The 19,298-nt window shown below is 35.3% G+C and overlaps 1 protein-coding gene across 1 annotated transcript; it reads left to right on the forward strand.

Moving 5' to 3' along the window:
• Nucleotides 1-389: 389 nt before the first annotated feature.
• ANGPTL5 (angiopoietin like 5) lies at nt 390-17,107 on the forward strand. Its single transcript, XM_043482531.1, has 8 exons — nt 390-761; nt 2,691-2,835; nt 4,439-4,542; nt 5,427-5,520; nt 8,967-9,067; nt 11,822-11,942; nt 14,132-14,317; nt 16,179-17,107. Exons 1-8 carry the CDS (start codon nt 666-668, stop codon nt 16,496-16,498), a joined length of 1,167 nt encoding a protein of 388 aa, XP_043338466.1. The 5' UTR covers nt 390-665; the 3' UTR covers nt 16,499-17,107.
• The last annotated feature ends 2,191 nt before the right edge of the window (nt 17,108-19,298 follow it).

Genomic DNA, 19,298 nt, shown 5'->3' on the forward strand with positions numbered 1-19,298 from the left:
AATTTTAACACTATTGATGTAAAACATACAAATCAGTTAGAGTCCTAGGAATTTGGTCTAGGTGGTTAATATGACCATCACTGATAGCTACATTCAGTTGTAAGAATGTTTTGAGTCTGAACTATCTGCTCTGGGTGTCCACACTGATTAAATTTCTACTTAGTATTTTGTAGAAATAGTTTTAATGTATTAGTCTTCCACTCCATCATTTAAGTAGAAACTTAACTTCTACTTTCTTACTATTTTTATGCAAACTGGTTCACAGTAAGAGAGTTACACATTATCAAAAGAATTTTTTTCTAAGGAAAAAAATTCCTGGCTCATAAAACTTGGATAATTCTAGAAATTCTGGGTTGGTTGCTTGATTTAGTTAGCTAGCTGGCCAGCTATTGCTTATATTCCAAAAGCACGGATTTACAATGCAGACATGTAGTGATAAAAAGGGTTTTTATAACTTAGAATGATGGGATCTCTGGAGGCTACCTTATTCCTTATATGAAGGGTGTTGTTTCAAACGAGGGCATGGAAACCAGTAAGTACTGGCTTCTGTTTTTGTTGTACACCTTCCAGAAATTTTTGACTGAAGACTCAATGTACTGGAGCTCTTTCCACACAGAGCTAACTGATATTTGAAGAAAATTTTCATTTCTCCAACCAAGAAAAATATGATTTATCTTTTCCAAGCCTCACTCTTATTTTTAAATCTATGTATTTTCACTTGTGGAGAAGCTATACAAGACAACTGTGTGCATCATTCTACGGTAAGAATTTCAGCAATGTTATTTTAGCTAAGAAAGCATGATTATATAGTTTTTAAGATATATACTAGGTGTTTGACAAGATTAATTATAGCACTCAGTATAATTTATGGAAAAATTAAAGTGTTTATTTAGAAATGCTGAGACATGCTTAAATAATATTATTTTTAAACTTAGGAAACTATAAACTGAAGATTGCCTCTTAACACATTTCTTGTAAAAAATTGTTAAAGAAATTGCAGACCTAGGTTAAAAACCAGCCAACAACTTTCCACTTAACTTTAATAATGAAATACCTGGTAGGCAATGAAAAGTTCATTTTACTAAAAAAAAAAAACTGTTCTATAAAGTTTCATACTTCAAACACAGTCTAATGCCTGGTTACTCAGGAAATTTTAAAATTTAAAATTAAAAAGTTGTTTTCAGAGCAATGTCAGAGTGATAGCTAAGACTGTATTCAATACTATGAGTAGATGGTGATTTGAATCTCTATAATTTAAATATTGGTTTATAATATTTAAATGTTATAAAATGTATTTATCACTATATCAATACCAAATTCCAAAGTTGAAGCAAGAATAAATTCTAAGAAAGCTACAGAAATATTAGTAAGAATTCTCTATGCTAAAAATTTAAGAATCTTATTTAGATCTAAAAAATATAGTTGTAAAATATAGCTGTTTTTGAAAACAGCTAATATGTCAATTGTAGGAGTATAGGGGAAAGAGCAAAAGTTAAAAGTAGATCTTTGTAGCAAAATGTATTTGGGGCAAATATCTTTTAAACTATGTGATTAGCTCTTTACTTTTCTCTCAATATCCATGTCAAAGATGACAGATCTTGTTATTATTTTATTTTAATTACAGTTATTTAAATCTTATAACTTCTACCAAAGAATGTTTTAATAATAAAAAACTGGTAATGTATGCTTTAACATTAAAAAAATCCAACAGTGTACCGATAAGAACTGATACATTTGGAATGACAGCTGTGATTGGCTTTTTTTTTCTTTTTTTTTGAACATAGTAGTCTGTACTTTTTACTCTCCTAACCCCTATCTTGTCCCTCTCTCCTTCCTTGTCCCCACTGGTATTCAAAAGTTTATAGTTGGTTGTTAGCTTTTGATTTTAGTGTAATTTTTAAAAATGTATTTTATTGAAGTGTAGTTGATTTATAATGTTGTGTTAATTTCTGCTATACAGCAAAGTGATTCAGTTATATATGTTTATATCATACATATATAAAATAAGTATCCTTTTTCATATTCTTTTCCATTGTGGTTTATTATAAGATACTGAATATAGTTCCCTGTGCTACACAGTAGGACCTCATTGTTTATCCATTCTAGATATAACGTTGCTGGCTTTTTAAAATGACATCTGTTGTTGATTTTGCAAAGAAAAATTCCATTCTTTTTTTCTGTTATCATTATTGCTACCTTTTAAGTCTATGAATAATTTACCTTTCAAATCTGTAAATACTTTAGCTTATACAAAAGCGACAAATCTCTTACACATTTTCCCCTCAGCCCCACATCACAGTTCCTACAAATTGGTGGCTGAATGTCCTTCTGGCATAGAAATGTTGCAGGCTTCTCAGGGAACCTTCTTTGTATCCATTGAAGGAACTTCAAATGGCCTGATTCCTGAAAGAGGAAGGGCTCAGCACTGTATCACACAGGGAAATGTGAAACAGTCAAGGCCACAAAACCACTGTGATGGAGAGTAGGCCTTAAATGAATCCTTTTGGAATTGGAGTGGAAAAAAGAGAGCAAAAGATTTGTTTGTGGAAGTTTGAATTAACCAATTAATTATATGTTCTTTCTTTGTGTATGTCCTAAAATCTCATCTTTTTCTAGAGTCTTATTTATGATATATTAGGTAATATGACATACTTCATATATTTTTTCTTATTTTTTTTTTTAATATAAAGGATTCTCCAGGAGTTAACATTGTAGAAGATGAATCTAATACAAAAGGTGAAAGTAAAAGTAATGCTACTGTTTACAAAGAAGATTGTGGGGAATCATGTGATATTAAAACTAAAATTACACGAGAAGAAAAATATTTCATGTGTAGTAAGTATTAAAAATAGCTAGAATTAAAAAAGTATTTGGTTTATTATTTCTATGGTAGAGATGGAAAAATATACTTTAACATTTGTTGAGTCATTTAATATATATCCTGATCATCCTAGACTAGAGGTATATGTTTTGGGCACATAGTAGGTGCTTCACACCTAACTTACCTAATTGGTAAATGAATGATTCCTTCTTCTATGTTATATAGCCCAGTAACATCAACTGACCACAGAAGGCCCTGACACTATCAATTTGCCTAGGACTATTTTCTTAGTTCCATCTGAATCAATAGGAAATTTCACCTAAGTTTTGAGGGGGGAATTAATTAATATTGAATAACTGATACAATAGATATAATACAAATTCATAGCCAATATATGTAGCAAAGCATAAAAAATAAAGAATTTTAAAATCTTTATTTTTGTTTAAAACTATTTAGTAGCAGCACAGTAATTCTTATGATCTATTATATGTACCTAGGGGATGGGATGAGAAGGGGGATCAGAAGGGGAGGGGGTTCGGATCCAGTTCTTATAGGACTTTAACTCCTAGGTCAGAAAGTATAAAATGCTCACTTTATTGTGTTTAATTCTATGTGTAGCACAAATATCTCAGGCTTCTCAAACCAATGAGTGTAGGTTTAGATCCATTAAGACAAATGTCTAAATCCAGCGAGTATCTAATAGAAAGTGAGAGACTGAAAGTAAAAATGACAGGTGAAACTGAGTGAGGTAGATTTTAAGCTATCAAGAGTTATTATTGGGATTCTACTGCTAGAGTGAAATTTAGGAAAACAGAAATGACTAATTTTAAAAGAATAATTATGCAATAATAGGGGATTTCTTTTGTTATAAAGAATATCATCAGTATAATCGAATAAACTTGGATTAAGTCTGAGAAATACATGGTAATCAATGCATAATTCCTGATTTTGATGGTTGTGTTGGAGAGAATGTCTTTGGTGTAAAATACACTGAAATATCTAGAGGCATCATGGTGGCATGCTCTCAAAAGAAGAAAAAGTTCTTCACACTGTTCTTACAACTATTCTATAAGTAAGATTGTTTTAAAAAACATTTTTAAAAAGAAAAAATACATAGTAAGAAAGTTCAACCAGAAACCAACCTGTTAAATCTTTTCACTGAGGTTTATTACAAGTGTATATGCTTATGTGTTTGCATTTTCTTTATACAAAAATATAGCATTAATAGAAAAAAATTAAAAGAAAGATTTACTTTAGAAATTAACTTTCATGATACAGAATTATTGCCTTTTACTTTCTTATGTAGTAAGAATGGATGAATGTTTGACCTCCTGCTTCTTTCTCTCTCATAAAGTGAGAATTGATATTCAGAATGTTGTCTCTCATTTACATCAGATTAAATTAGGAGGTACTGAAACAATTGTTTTCTTGGTTAATCGTTAGTTAAACAAAAAAGTACTAAGTAGAATATGCAACTCTATGTATTTAGTTAGATTGAGATATTATTGCGTTTACATATTTACATATTTATCCAAAATCATTTAAAAATTCTTTTTTACTGTAGTTACTTTCTATAACAATATAACATTTAGCAAACCCATTTTATTATGATTTAAGGGAATTTGCAAAATTCTATTGTTTCTTATACACGAAGTACCAAAAAACTACTAAGAAACATGATGGATGAGCAGCAAGCTTCCTTGGATTATTTAATTAATCAGGTACGGCTTTTTTTTTTTTTTAGAATTGTGCCCTTATTGTACGTATACATTGGTATAGTTAGCTAGAAGTATAGTTGTTTGATTTTTTTCATGTCCAGAAATCTATTTAGTGCTAACTGTGTCAGAGACACCATAGTAAAGTGCAGGCAAACAGAAAGCAATAACCAAAAAAGGGTCTTCACTTAAAGCTTATTCAGTCTGTTCAGGGGGGCTGGGGGTGGGGCAGAAAAATGGATTGAAAATGTTGTGAATGCTGTTAGAAAGATGCACAAAGGAAATTCAAAATCTGAGCTGTGGGAAATTTCCCCAGATTACAGAGATTATGAACTGAGTCATGAAAGATGGATAAATACTTCAAAGGTCACACAAAGGTTGGGTAAGAAGACTAAGAGCAGGACGTTCCATTCTTGGGGAACTGCTTGAAGTGGTGCAGGGGCGGAGTGACTGGTGAGGTAGAGGGTGTGTAAGGAAAACTGACTCAAAGAAATAGGAACTAAATCATGCCCCACCAGGGAGTCATCGAAGTGCTGAGCAGGGAAATGCAATGACTAGACGGGCATCTGGTGTGGAGGATGGCTTGAGGAAGGGCAAATAACAAACCACAGCAAAGGGGCAGACAAGATACAAAGAGCAGATCTGCAAGAGTAGTCAGATATAGAAACGGGCAGATGAAGGCCGTGTTCAAGGGAAAACGGTGCAAAATGTAATGATTGCTGTTTAACGCTACTGCTTTCTTATAGCAGTGAGGAATTCAAAAGAAGGATGGGCATTATATATATTTCAAAGCTGGATTTATAAGAGGCTTAGCGATATCAGTTACAGAATTCAGCTAAAAAGGTTTTGTTGCAATACATATTTGCTTAAATATATGCCTGTGTGTTTAGGTTAATGAGCTCATGAATCGAGTTCTCCTTTTGACAACAGAAGTTTTTAGAAAACAGCTGGATACTTTTCCTCACAGGCCAGTTCAGTCACATGGTGAGAACTTTTGTATTTCAGCCTTTTCATATTTGTCTTTTGCTACTTAAAAATTTCATGGACAGTTTGGTGCATTTAGAACTTTCATTTAAAAAATATAGTTCTTTATCATCTAACAGGCTGGAGGAGTAGCACCTGCCATTAAGCAAATTTCGGTACAGACAATACATACTTTTCTGAATTGGCAAACTTTTCTGACCATTTGAAAGTCATGGCTATAGACAGATATTCAGAATCTGTTGAAAATAGAATAGTTTTATTAATATGTAACAGAATGTAGGCTCTCCTTTTACATTTTAGTAATAATCAGTCTTTGCTTAGAAGAAAAGGTCTCAGAATTCCTCCCACCTATAAAAAGTATTTTTGACATGCTTGAGATGTTTCAAATTAGAACATAAAATTTGAAGAAGAAGCTTGATCCAGAAACTGGAATGTAGCTCTTTTGATGCTAAAATACAATATAATGGTACAGTAACTCCTAAAGGAATAGGTTTCTAATAAAAATGCCCTATATATCTTACAGTTGTGAATTAATACCAAAATTTCAAAGCAAATAAATGTTTATTGACGGCCTAGTAAGTGATCTTTCTTTTTTCCTTGCAAAGAGAAGGAAATAAACTATTACTGAGATCATTTATGTGTCAGGTACTATGACAGGCACTTTCACCTGTTATTGTGTTATTTTTTATTATGTTATTTTACCTCATTTGTGAGTAGTGAAGAGAGTGTAACATGGTGGTCATGAGCATGGACTCTGGTGTCAGATCATTTGTCTTCAAATCCCCGATCCACTGTTTCCTGATATCAGTTTCCTCATCAGGAAACTAATAGTCTCCTCTGTCCATGGAATTCTCCAGTCAAGAATACTGGACTGGGTTGTCATTTCCTCCTAAGGGGAATCTTCCCAACCCAGAGATTAAACCTGGGTCTCCTGCATTGCAGGCAGATTCTTTATCATCTGAGTCACCAGGGAAGCCGGAACTTATAGTACCTACCTTGACTGTTTCTTGTGAGACTTAAATGAGTAAATACATCAAAATCTCCTAAAGTATTGCCTGAGCATAAGACAGTATAAGAATTTGCTATGATGATGATTATCATCAGCTAAGGAATATGGAGTCCAGAAAAATCTAAACAATCTGTTCACATTTATTTTGATGGTGATGGCAAAGCAGATACTCTATCACAGATTAATCCTTCGCTGTAAGCTTCTATCATTTCTCTAAGCATAAGTTTATCATAAAAATATCTCTTCGCAACTCAGAAGAAAGGCAACAAATCTATATCTTCTGGAAGTAAAGGGGGAAGCAAACAATTTTTTACAGCTAACTTTTTGTAGATGATATTTTCTGCATATTTACTGTGTGCTAGGCACTGTGCTAAGTGCTTTACATAATGTCTTATATGTATATTGTCAGAATAACACTATGAAGTAGGTAGTTTATTATTATAACAATATTGCACATGAAGAAAAGTAGTTAAGAAACTTAGCTAATAGTTCTGACTAGTAAAGAGTAGAACTAACCTCTAACCCAAGCTTCTGGCTCTGAAGTCTCAGGTTTTGATATGTTTGTTCTCTGGGTGATTGATATTGTAAGATTAAATTTATTTTATTATATTTATAGGAGATAAATATAATATCTGAGTTTCCTGGTAGCTCAGATGGTAAAGCGTCTGCCTACAATGTGGGAGACCTGGGTTCGATCCCTGGGTTGGGAAGATCCCCTGGAGAAGGAAATGGCAACCCACTCCAGTATTCTTACCTGGAAAATCCCATGGACTGAGGATCCTGCTAGGCTACAGTCCATGGGGTCACAAAGAGTCGGACACGACTGAGCAACAACACTTCACACTTCAGGAGATAATACAAAGTAAAGCATCTAGAGTAAAATGTGGCATCATATCCACATAATAGTTATGTTTACAATCCCCTGGAAAGTGGAATGCTTTAGAGAAGGTGATTATAGACTGCTACACTTCTAGCTATTGTCAACAGAGCAGACTTTAGCCCCAGCATCAATTCCTCTGGCGAAGAACATGATCCCACTTTTCTCTCCCCTTGCTCATTTTTAATGGGGGCCCCAATACACCAGAATATCTGAAGTTTCAAATAGTGGAGAAAGGATGTGTCAATAGTAGCTAGCCTACTTATTCTTTTGGATTTTCTCCTTGTCATCATTACAGATTTCTGTTACATATTATGTTTCCAAGATAAGCCTAGATTTCTGAAAATACATTGTTTATTGAACAGGAGACTGTATAATTGTAAAATATATTAAATAAATGTTGATACCAACTGGGCAAATAATAACAGTGAGCTATCAGTGAAGGTTTATTGCAGCATAAATTATTTAGTCCCAGTTCCTCTGTTCATCTAGATTCTTATTTTTAATGATGAGATTATTTTTCTTTTTAAGAAGTTAAAACATCATATCATTGTTGTTGTTGTTCAGTTGCTTAGTCATGGACCGCATGACTTGTGGACCTCATGGACTGCAGCATGCCAGGCTTTCCTGTCCATCACCATCTCCTGGAGCTTGCTTAAACTCATGTCCATTGAGTTGGTGATGCCATCCAGCCATTTCATCCTCTGTTGTTCCCTTCTCCTCCTGCCTTCTATCTTTCCCAGCATCAGGGTCTATTCCAATGAGTTGGCTCTTCGCATCAGGTGGCCAAAGTATTGGTGCTTCAGCTTCAGTGTCAGTCCTCCCAATGAATATTCAGGGCTGATTTCCTTTAGTGTTAACTGGTTTGATCTCTTTGCTGCCCAAGGGACTCTCAGGAGTCTTCTCCAACACCACACTTCTAAAGCATTAATTCTTCGGTGCTCAGCTTTCTTTATAGTCCAACTGTCACATCCATACATGACTACTGGAAAAACCATAGTTTTGACTATTACAGATCTTTGTTGGCAAAGTAATGTCTCTGCTTTTTAATATGCTGTCTAGATTTGTCATAGCTTTTCTTCCAAGGAGCAAGTGTCTTTTAGTTTCATGGCTCCAGTCACCATCTGCAGTGATTTTGCAGCCCAAGAAAATAAAGTCTGTCACTGTTTCCATTGTTTCCCCATCTATATTCCATGAAGTGATGAGACTGGATGCCATGATCTTAGTTTTCTGAATGTTGAGTTTTAAGCCAACTTCTTCACTCTCCTCTTTCACTTTCATAAAGAGGCTCTTTAGTTCCTCTTCGCTTTCTGCTATAAGGATGATGTCATCTGCATATTTGAGGTTATTGATATTTCTCCCAGCAATCTTGCTTCCAGCTTGTGCTTTATTCAGCCTGGTGTTTCTCATGATGTACTCTGCATACAAGTTAAATTAGCATATCATTAATGAACATTTTAATAATAATTTCACATAACACTGTCAATTCTTTATAATAAAGTGATTAAGTCTTAAATGTATATGTGGAAATATCCTAAATAACTAATTTTACTTTTCTAGGTCTAGATTGTACTGATATTAAAGATACCATTGGTTCTGTCACCAAAACACCAAGTGGTTTGTACATAATCCATCCAGAAGGCGCTAGTCACCCATTTGAGGTAAAGTTTTCTCTTATTACATATGGAATAGGATTGGCATCTAATCTGTTTAAATAACATTAGTTTTAGTTGTTTTATTATTTTATTTCTTCTTAAACATTTTCAAATAAACTATTATAGGTTCCAGTTTCAAAAGTTTTGTTTTCTGGGATTCTTTGCCCAAACCACAAACCAGTAAAAGAATTAGAGTGTCTTTCACTTTTCTATTTGAGTGTTTCTGGTTACATTCTTTAAAGTGAGTCCATTTGGTGCTAATTCTTATCCTTACAGTAGATGAAATTATGCAAAATAAATACTTATTTGCTTTAATTAGCTTATGGATATTAAAAAATAATGGTGTACTTTGTCTTGGAACTTGATAAAAATACTTTAATTTCTCTTCCTACACATGGATATACTTTGTTTGGATGGTAAATGACTTTTTGTGATTGTATAAAAAATTAATAATTTAAAAAACCTTTCACTAAATTGTGAGAAAGATTGAGAAGCTGATCCATTTCTTAAAATGCATAAAATAAATTACTCATATCTATCCTTAGTAGTTCTCTACCATGATTTCTAGAGGCAATTTCAACTCAAAATTATGTATTATTAAAACTATATGTTATTATATATTGTATATTAATATTATATATATAATTTTCTGGTTACATTTTTGTGCATAAGAAAGGTTGTAATATGAATATCATACCTTATTAATAGTCTTTATTACACAATAAAATTTTTCTAAGTAGATACTACCAGTTTTTCATCTCAGTTACTAACATTTCCTGACATCTATTAAAAGGATGTCAAAAATTGGGAATTAAGTGGGAAATAATTTTAAATTACCTAAATTATCTCACCTACAGATTCAGAAATGGGCCTGAACAGATGTGGAAAGGGAAGGCTTCTAATTTTGTGAAGAGTGGGACGCATAATTACCTCTTTTGTGGGAAAGTGTTGGTTCCCTACCTTCCTCCACACTGCCTTTTTCTGTCTGTGTGTGGGAAGTTTCTGATGGGGAGGATTGCTCTTTTTCTTGCTTTGTCACTTCCATGAGTCCTCCATGGTGATCCTCTTAAGGGCATTTAGCAGAGCACCACAGATGCATCTATAAGTGCCTGTTGAGACGGGGCGTGCGCTAAGTTGCTTCAGTCACCTCTGACTCTTTGCGACCCCATGGACTGTAGCCCACCAGGCTTCTCCCTCCATGGGATTCTGCAGGCAAGGATACTGGAGTGTGTTGCCTTGCCCTCCTCCAGAGGATCTTCCTGACCCAGGGATCGAACCTGCTTCTCTTATGTCTCCTGCAATGGCAGGTGGGTTCTTTGCCACTAGCGCCACCTGCAAAGACCCATAGATGAGGCTTAGACCATGCTTTTCTGTCTGAAAATCTCAAACTGAACATAGGCCATCCAGGCTATGGAGAAAAAAAGCAATCAAAGACAAACACACAGGCATATTTGACATTGTTTTAAAAATCAGCATTTTAATTAAAAGGAAAAGTTACTTATAAAGAAATGTATCACTCTGCCACATCAGATGGATGTCATTTGTTTTTGTTGTTGTTCAGTTGCTAAGTCATGTCTGACTCTGCGACCCTATGAACTGCAGCACACCAGGCTCCTCTGTCCTCCGCTGTCTCACAGAGTTTGCTCGGATTCATATCCATTGAATCGATGATGCTCCCGCCTCTGTCTCCTTTGCCTTCAGTCTTTCCCAGCATCAGGGTCTTTTCCAATGAGTCAGCTCCTCACATCATGTAGCCAAAGTAATGGAGCTTTAGCTTCAGCATCAGTCCTTCCAATGAATATTCAGGGTTGATTTCCTTTAGAACTGACTGGTTTCATCTCCTTGAGGTCCAAGGACTCTCAAGAGCCTTCTCCAGTACCAGAATTCAAAAGCATCTGTTCTTCAGCACTCAGCCTTCCTTATGGTCCAACTCTCACCTGTACATGACTACTGGAAAAACCATAACCTTGACTATATGCACTTTTGTTGGCAAAGTGATGTCTCTGCTTTTTAATATGCTGTCTAGGTTAGGTTTGTCAAAGTTTTCCTCCCAAGGAGCAAGCATGTTTTAATTTCATGGCTGCATTCACTGTCCACAGTGATTTTGGAGCCCAAGAAAATTAAATCTGTCACTTTTATTACTGTAAAGTCTGTCACTATTATTACTCAACTGAAAAATATTTATAAAGTAGAGGAATAAGAGCCTTAAAATGCAACAAACACATATATTGACTGACTCAGGGACTGCAGTTAGGTTTGTTTTATAACAAATTGTATTATTTCTTGAGATTTTTAAAAAATCTGAATATTTTCATGACATACTTTGGAACTTTCAGTGGCAGTATCTTCTCTTTCTCTAGGCTTAGGGTGAAGTACGGGATTCCCTAATAGCTCAGTTGGTAAAGAATCCGCCTGCAATGCAGGAGACCCCAGTTCAATTTCTCGGTCAGGAAGATCAGCTGGAGAAGGGATAGGCTACCCACTCCAGTATTCTTGGGCTTCCCTTGTGGCTCAGCTGGTAAAGAATCTGCCTTCAATGCAGGAGACCTGGGTTCGATCCGTAGGTTGGGAAAGTCCCCTGGAGAAGGGAAAGGCTACTCACTCTAGCAATCTGGCCTGGAGAATTCCAAGGACTATAAAGTCCATGGGGTCGCAAAGAGTCGGACATGACTGAGCAACTTGCACAAGCATGAAGTATGAGTTTTATATCAAAGAATGAAAATAATAGCATGTTTTTTTTTTTTTCTGGATTTATTTTAGGTTATGTGTGACATGGATTACAGAGGAGGTGGATGGACTGTGATACAGAAAAGGATCGATGGGATAATTGATTTTCAAAAGCTGTGGTGTGATTATCTGGATGGATTTGGTGACCTCTTAGGTCAAATTTTATTCATTTCTCCTCTTTTTTCTTCTTTTTGGTATTATGCCTATAGACTGTCTGTATTGGTCAAATTATTAGTAAAAATAGCAAATCCTATGAATATAAAAATATGACTTCAACTCTGCTCATTAGCCACTTTATTTAAAATAATTAGGTCTTCAGTTGGGATCTAGATATCTTTATTTTTAGATGCCTGTTGAAATGTGATTTGACTGAAAATTATAAGTTGGGTATTTATTAAGTATTGCTTATACACCCAGCAGAATTCTGGCAGATGGTCAATAGTTATTTGTAGAATTAAAAACTGAATGAAAAGGGACCTTGAAATTCTTGAGATTTGTGCTGTGTCTGTACAAACAAATGAAATGGAAATTTGGGGTACATTGTGTACAGCTCAGATAATGTGAACTGAGAGTAGTGATTTATAAAAGCATCAGTAAAAATCACTATGCTCAAAATTTGGAAAATGGAAACCCCACATGAACTGTAAAATCTGTTCCCAATATTCCATGGCAACATCACTTTGGCTGTTGAACAGAAACATTAGTATTTCTGAACACTGCAGAATTTTACATTAATTGGAACATTTGCAGGTGACTTTGATCATTTTTATGCTATTATTTTTAGTTGCTATTGTTATAACTTAAAATATTTGACATCCCATAATAATGTCATTCAAGGATTTAGTAAGTGGTGGTGTTGGTCCTACTGCTAAAAACCCTATTGCATGTCAGTGAGGTTAGAAAGTGTGTGAAATATAATAAAATGTCACAAAGAAGGCCAAATAGCTGCCATACTACGGAGTGCAGTTGATATACTTGTGTTTTCTCAGCATTACCTCCAATTTCCCAACAAGTGTGGCCATCTGAATCGAGCAGTCATAGATCTGCATACTCTAAATTGTTATCGTCCTTACATAATCCTTATTTCTGTAGGTAGATAATTTTAGTTTTAACGGAAAATGTCTTCAGGCAGATATACTTTGGTAAACAGGCTGCTTTGTACTTGGCCTATTAAAGAAATAAATGGTATTAAGGAAAGTCTCTTAAGTTACACGTGGGGTTAGGATATAGGGGAAGTATAGCAAGGACATTTAATTGGAGTGTCAGACTAGGAGAAACCAAGCGGTCCCGTCTTACTTGTTCATCTTTCTCACTTCCTATCATCCTTTCTTCCTCTAATTCTTCAGAATACTCTTTAGTTCTAGGTGGGTATGCAGCTAAAATGCTCCTGTAAGCCCTTGAGGGTGACTTAATGTCTTAGCTATAGTTTTAAGAGTCTGAATGCTGTCACATCATCCCCAGCTCTTTGAAGTTCATTTTATTAGACCTTACTTCCTTTGGTAATTTCATGATCCAGGCAGAGGGATGTACTTCAGAGCAGGAGTGTCCCCATTTAGGCCATGGCAGTGAATAGAGGGAGGTAGAAAGCCAAGGGCTAGAACATGCAAGTATGCAGTGTGTATTACGGAGTTTAAGAATTCATCCTGGATCTACAATCATCTTGGAAATACAGACCCTAGCCTGGGGATATTCTGGTGTTTCTACCTTACATTTTCATTCATTCAGAGGTAACTGACAAGCTGTGTTATAACAAATATTAGTTCACAAAACATTATTCTCAAAGACAGAGAGAGAATAATTTCTATTGAGCACTTTCAGGAAATACTTCTTTAGGAGTTGCTGATTTGGAGGTTAAACCTCTTACATTTACTGGTACACATCATTTTGTTACCTGCCATAATATTTGAACTGGTAGTTTTTGTTGATATGCCTTAAGGTAGAACTTGACTTTTTACCTAATTATTAAATGATTTTTTGAATTTAATTTAGGCAGATAAAAAATGAAACAGTTATATATATAACTGTTTCATTTTTTACAAATGATATATATATATATCATATATATATATATAAAACTGCTTTGCTTGGTCTAGTAAAGCAGAAGTGGGAAGATATACACACACACACACACACACATATATATATATATATATATTGGCAAATTAGGCACACAGTGATAATTTGAGCTAGGGCCATCTAGTCCCTCAAATAATTTATGTGCACCATCTCAGAGTTATTGAAACACCAAACAACATCAAGCACTTAATAATACAGGGTTATTCCAATAATACAGAGTTATTCTAAATATGCTGTAACATATTTGAAAAAACATTTTTTTAACAGGAGAATTTTGGCTAGGACTGAAAAAGACTTTTTATATAGTGAATCAGAAGAATACCAGTTTTATGCTGCATGTGGCACTGGAATCTGAAGATGACACATTAGCTTATGCATCATATGATGATTTTTGGATAGAGGATGAAACAAAATTTTTTAAAATGCACTTAGGACGATATTCAGGAAATGCCGGTAAGTTTTTTATTCCTAAAATTATCCAAAAGATTAAAATCTAGCTGAGTCAATATTAGATGAAGATAAAAAGTAATATATTTACTTTGGCATATATATATATAGATGTAATTGTTGACAGATTAAGAATAAGAAAACTGGCCAAGTCTTGAATTTTGAAACTCTGCTGTGATGGTTGCATCATCTTGTGGTTTTAAACTGCTTTACACACTGTAAAACAATTTGCCATATGTAATCTCAATTGATTCTTTAGATAGAGATTCTGTGGGATAGTCTGGGAAGGCATCATTTCCATTTTCATGTTCTGAGAGGCCGGCATTTAGAAGTCTTAGAATGTTAGAGCTGATCTTCACTCTTCTCGCTTCACAGGTGAAGAAAGATTAAGTGACTTCCCGGAATTGCCAGCTCATGACATCTGAGCCGTGGCAAGGACCGAGGCTGATAGAACAGCTAGTTTAATGGGTTTTTAAGGGTCTATATTTCAGTGCATCTACTCTTTCCCCCAAAATTTATATTTGTTATCACTTTAAAATACTTGATGTTAAATTTATATTTTGATGTTGACATTTTAAACTTGAGTTAGTATCAAATTTAGCTCTTCTGTTGATTGCTCATCATGATTCTTATTCAGTAGGTATGATTAGTGTTAGAAATCCAAAAATAAATGAGTTGTGCTTCCAGCTCTTTAACTGATCACAATATGGGGGGGGGGGGGATTAAATAGAACTGAAAACAGACTAGAACAGAATACTGGTACAGCTTTGGAGGTTAAGAGGGAGAGAAGGATTCCGACTGATTGCATCCAGGAAATCTTCATGGAAGGGTGATTTTCAACGAAGAATTAATGTTAGATTCAACCTGGGATGCTTTTTGAAAGTACATACTTGTGCAGAATCTGATTCAGTAAGTTTGAGCCCAGGTATTTGTATCAACTAGATGGATATATAGCATCCTTATAGCTGAGAATCACTGATTTGTATTTGGAGGAGTGGATGGCATTTGGGCAAATGGATGTAGGCAAAGAGAACAGTTTGAGACAAGGCACAGAAATGGAGAACACACTAGTGAATGTCAGATAAAGGGGATAGAGCAGCGGTGGGGCAGGATGGTGTGTGGTGAAGGAGCAACACAGATCCCTGCGATAAGAGAATGTACAACAAAGTTTACATTACCCTTTCATGATTCAAAGATTCAGAAAAAATTCCAATGTTTAAAAAGTGCCATATCATGCTATATACAGGATTTCTTTGGACAAAAAGGAAAAGAGAGAACACAAAATGGGCTAGTTGATAAAGACATATTAAGGGAACTCTATTTGGCATTTCTTTCCTAAAGTGAGATATATTTTCATGTTTCATTTGTTTTTAAAAAATACGAAAGAAACTATCATTCAATTCATACTGCTACTGTTTGGTCCTTTTATACAGTTAGCAAAGATGTAATAGTTTTCAATTTAACTGATAATATGCAGAGTTTTACCTAGGCCATCACAGACCTCTGTAATTTGTGCCCTTAAATGTACACTTGTGGAGAAGGGCATGGCAACCCACTCCAGGACTCTTGCCTGGAGAATCCTATGGACAGAGGGCTACAGTCCATAGCATTGCAGAGAGTTGGACACAACTGAAGCAACTTGGCACGCATGCAATGTCCACTTGAAGATGTTTATTATGTTGAGAAATTCATTACCAGATTTTGGCCTATTGCTCCTGGAGGAGAGATTTTAATCTGATATCTAGTAAAAAGTAATTTAAGCCTTAGTTTTAGATGCAATGCTTTTTCACTATTGGTTGGTAAAGGTTGATTAAAATTACAAAAAGTGCCTTTAAATTTAGTCATTAAAAAAATCTATTTTACCCAGGTGATGCATTCCGGGGCTTCAGAAAAGAAGATAATCAAAATGCAATGCCTTTCAGCACACCAGATGTTGATAATGATGGATGTCGTCCTGCATGCTTCATCAGTGATCAGTCTGTGAAGAGCTGCAGCCACCTCAGTAACAATACCGGCTGGTGGTTCAGCCAGTGTGGTCTCGCAAATCTGAATGGCATTCATCACTTCTCTGGAAAGTTGCTTACAACTGGAATTCGATGGGACACGTGGACTAAAAACAACTCACCTGTCAAGATTAAATCTGTTTCAATGAAAATTAGAAGAACTTACAATCCATATTTTAAATAATCTCATTTAAAATTTTAATGCTATTTTTGATAATATATAAAAGATTCTACATAGTTCTCTTTTTACTGAGTGTTTTAAGCACATTTGCCAAAATTTAACCATAGATGACATTTAGGTATTATGAATCTAATTAGAAATCTTTAATTTTGTAAGGTTTTAATAAAGGAAAACATGGCTCAGTGTATGCTTTTACTACTAGCTATATTAGTAATATATAATAAAATTTGTTTTGAGTGAATTACAACTTGTCTACCTGAAATCTATTGTCCCTTTAAAGGATTTTCCCTTTTCTTTAAAGCATATATAACCATAGTAGATTGTTAGGAAAATTAAAAAGGCATTATATTTATTGCTATATTTATTTGAAATAGCTACCCATATAATCCACAGATAATTTCTATAGAAGACAATCATATGGAATAATTTTGTGCAGATTAATATATAAACTTCACATGGTTTAAAAACCTAACTATTTCTGAGTGACTCCATAATATTTTACAGTTAATAAGAGTTTGCTGCAAAAATAAAGTCTTCCTTGTTTTCTTATTTTATTATGGCTAATAAATTTACTCTCATTTGTAATAAACTGACTATACATTTGTATCCTGAGCAGATGAATTCTGCTGGTGGCTTCTCTGGTAGCTCAGTAGGTAAACAATCTGGCTGCAACACAGGAGACCAGGGTTTGATCCCTGGGTTGGGAAGATTCCCTGGAAAAGGAAAAGGCAATCCACTCAGTATTCTGGCCTGGAAAATCCCATAGATACGGGAAAATCCTATATCCTTTCCTCCTCATAGGATAGAGGAGCCTGATAGGCTACAGTCCATGGAGTCACAAGAGTTGGACACAACTAAACTACCAGTTGCATTTTAAAACACATTTGTATCTTAACTCTTTTTCAGCCAACAGGCATGGTGTGAACTTTAAGTGAAGAAGAAAGAGCAATGAATCAGTGGGTTAGAGGTGGCTCTAGGAGCAAGCTTATCCCTTCTACTTTTTCATGAAGTTGAAAGGAGTTGGAATGGTTAGGCTTCTATAGGAAAACATAGCAAGGAATATGCTGGACCAAATTTCAATTAATTAAGAAAATTAGGGTTGAACGGAAAAGTACTTTGTCCAGAGTTAGGATTATACAATGTACAAAGGAGGGTAGAAGTATCTGAAAAATGAGGTGAGAGGAGGTGTGAACTACAGGCAAAGACAAGTATCTTGTGATATCACTTATATGGGGAATATTAAAAAAATGGTACAAATGAACTCATTTCCAAAACAGAAATAGAGACACAGATGTAGGAAACATGCTTATGGTTACCAAGGGGGAAAGGGTAGGGATAAACTGGGAGATTGGGAATGACTTATACATGTTACTATACATAAAACAAATAACTATTAAGAACTACTATATAGCACTATTCTATATACAGGATCTTCCCTGTAGCTCAGACGGTGAAGAATCCCATGGACAGAGAAGCCTGGCGGGCCACAGTCCATGGGGTGGCAGAGTCGGACATAACAAAGTGACTAACTCTACACTACTATATAGCACAGGGAACTCTACTCAATACTCTGTAATAGCTTATATGAGAAAAGAATCTAAAAAAGTGGATATATGTTATGTCTAAATGACTAACTTTGCTGTACGGCAGAAAACAACATAATATTGTAAATCAGCTATGTTGCTTTGTTGTTTAGCTGCTAAGTCATGTCCGACTCTTTGAGACCACATGAACTGTAGCCTGCCAGGCTCCTCCATCTGTGGGATTTCCCAGGCAAGACTACTGGAGTGATTTTGCATTTCCTTCCCATTTGATCCCAGCCCGGTGATGAAGCCCACATCTCCTGCTTTGCAATTGGATTCTTTACCACATTATGAAGGTATTATGAAGTCCAGCAAAAGGCTTAACTTGATTAGAACACAGAAACTAATTTAAGCTCAGGGATAAGCAAAAATGACATGATCATCTTTCAAGATTGCTTTCACTTTGATCTTCTCTCCAAGCAGTGAATAAATTATGTACAGAACATGCACAGGATACAGTTGCAAGTGGGTAAATATGGTTCTCCATGGCCTCCTGTCCATGGATAAATAGTCCCATTTAAAAATACAAATGCTTTGTTATTTTGTCAACTGAATTTTCAGTAAACATTGAAACTGTGTCCAGTTTAAAAATCAAAAGAAAAATATACAGATCAAAAAACTTTGCTCTGCACCAGCATGTGAAAGCCATTCAGTTGTGTCTGACTCTTTGCAACTTCATGGACTATACAGTCCACGGAATTCTCCAGGCCAGAATACTGGAGGGGGTAGCCTTTCCCTTCTCCAGGGGATCTTCCCAACCCAGAGATCAAACCCAGGTCTCCCACAATGCAGGTGAATTCTTTACCAGCTGAGCCACCAGGGAAGCCCAGCATAGATTAGTTATAAGTAAGTTAACATTCATAATAGCTTTGAGAGCTAAAGTGCTTAGAAGTAGGTTACTAGTCTATTTTAAAACTGAGAAACATAAATGACTCTAAATAGCAGCATAGTCATGTTCTTTGAAGAGGAGATTTGGTGCAAATGGCTACAGGCTTTCCAGGTGGTGTTAGTGGTAAAGAACCTGCCTGCTAATACAGGAGATTTAAGAGATGCAAGTTCGATCCCTGGGTGGGAAAGATCCCTTGGAGGAGGGCATGGCAACCCACTTCAGTATTATTGCCTAGGGAATCCCGTGGATAGTGAAGCTTGGTGGACTACAGTCCATGGAGTAGCAAAGAGTTGGACTCAACTGAAGCGACTTAACACTCATGCATATATTA

Source organism: Cervus canadensis, chromosome 11 (assembly GCF_019320065.1).
Source record: "Cervus canadensis isolate Bull #8, Minnesota chromosome 11, ASM1932006v1, whole genome shotgun sequence".
Classification (NCBI taxonomy): Eukaryota; Metazoa; Chordata; class Mammalia; order Artiodactyla; family Cervidae; genus Cervus; species Cervus canadensis.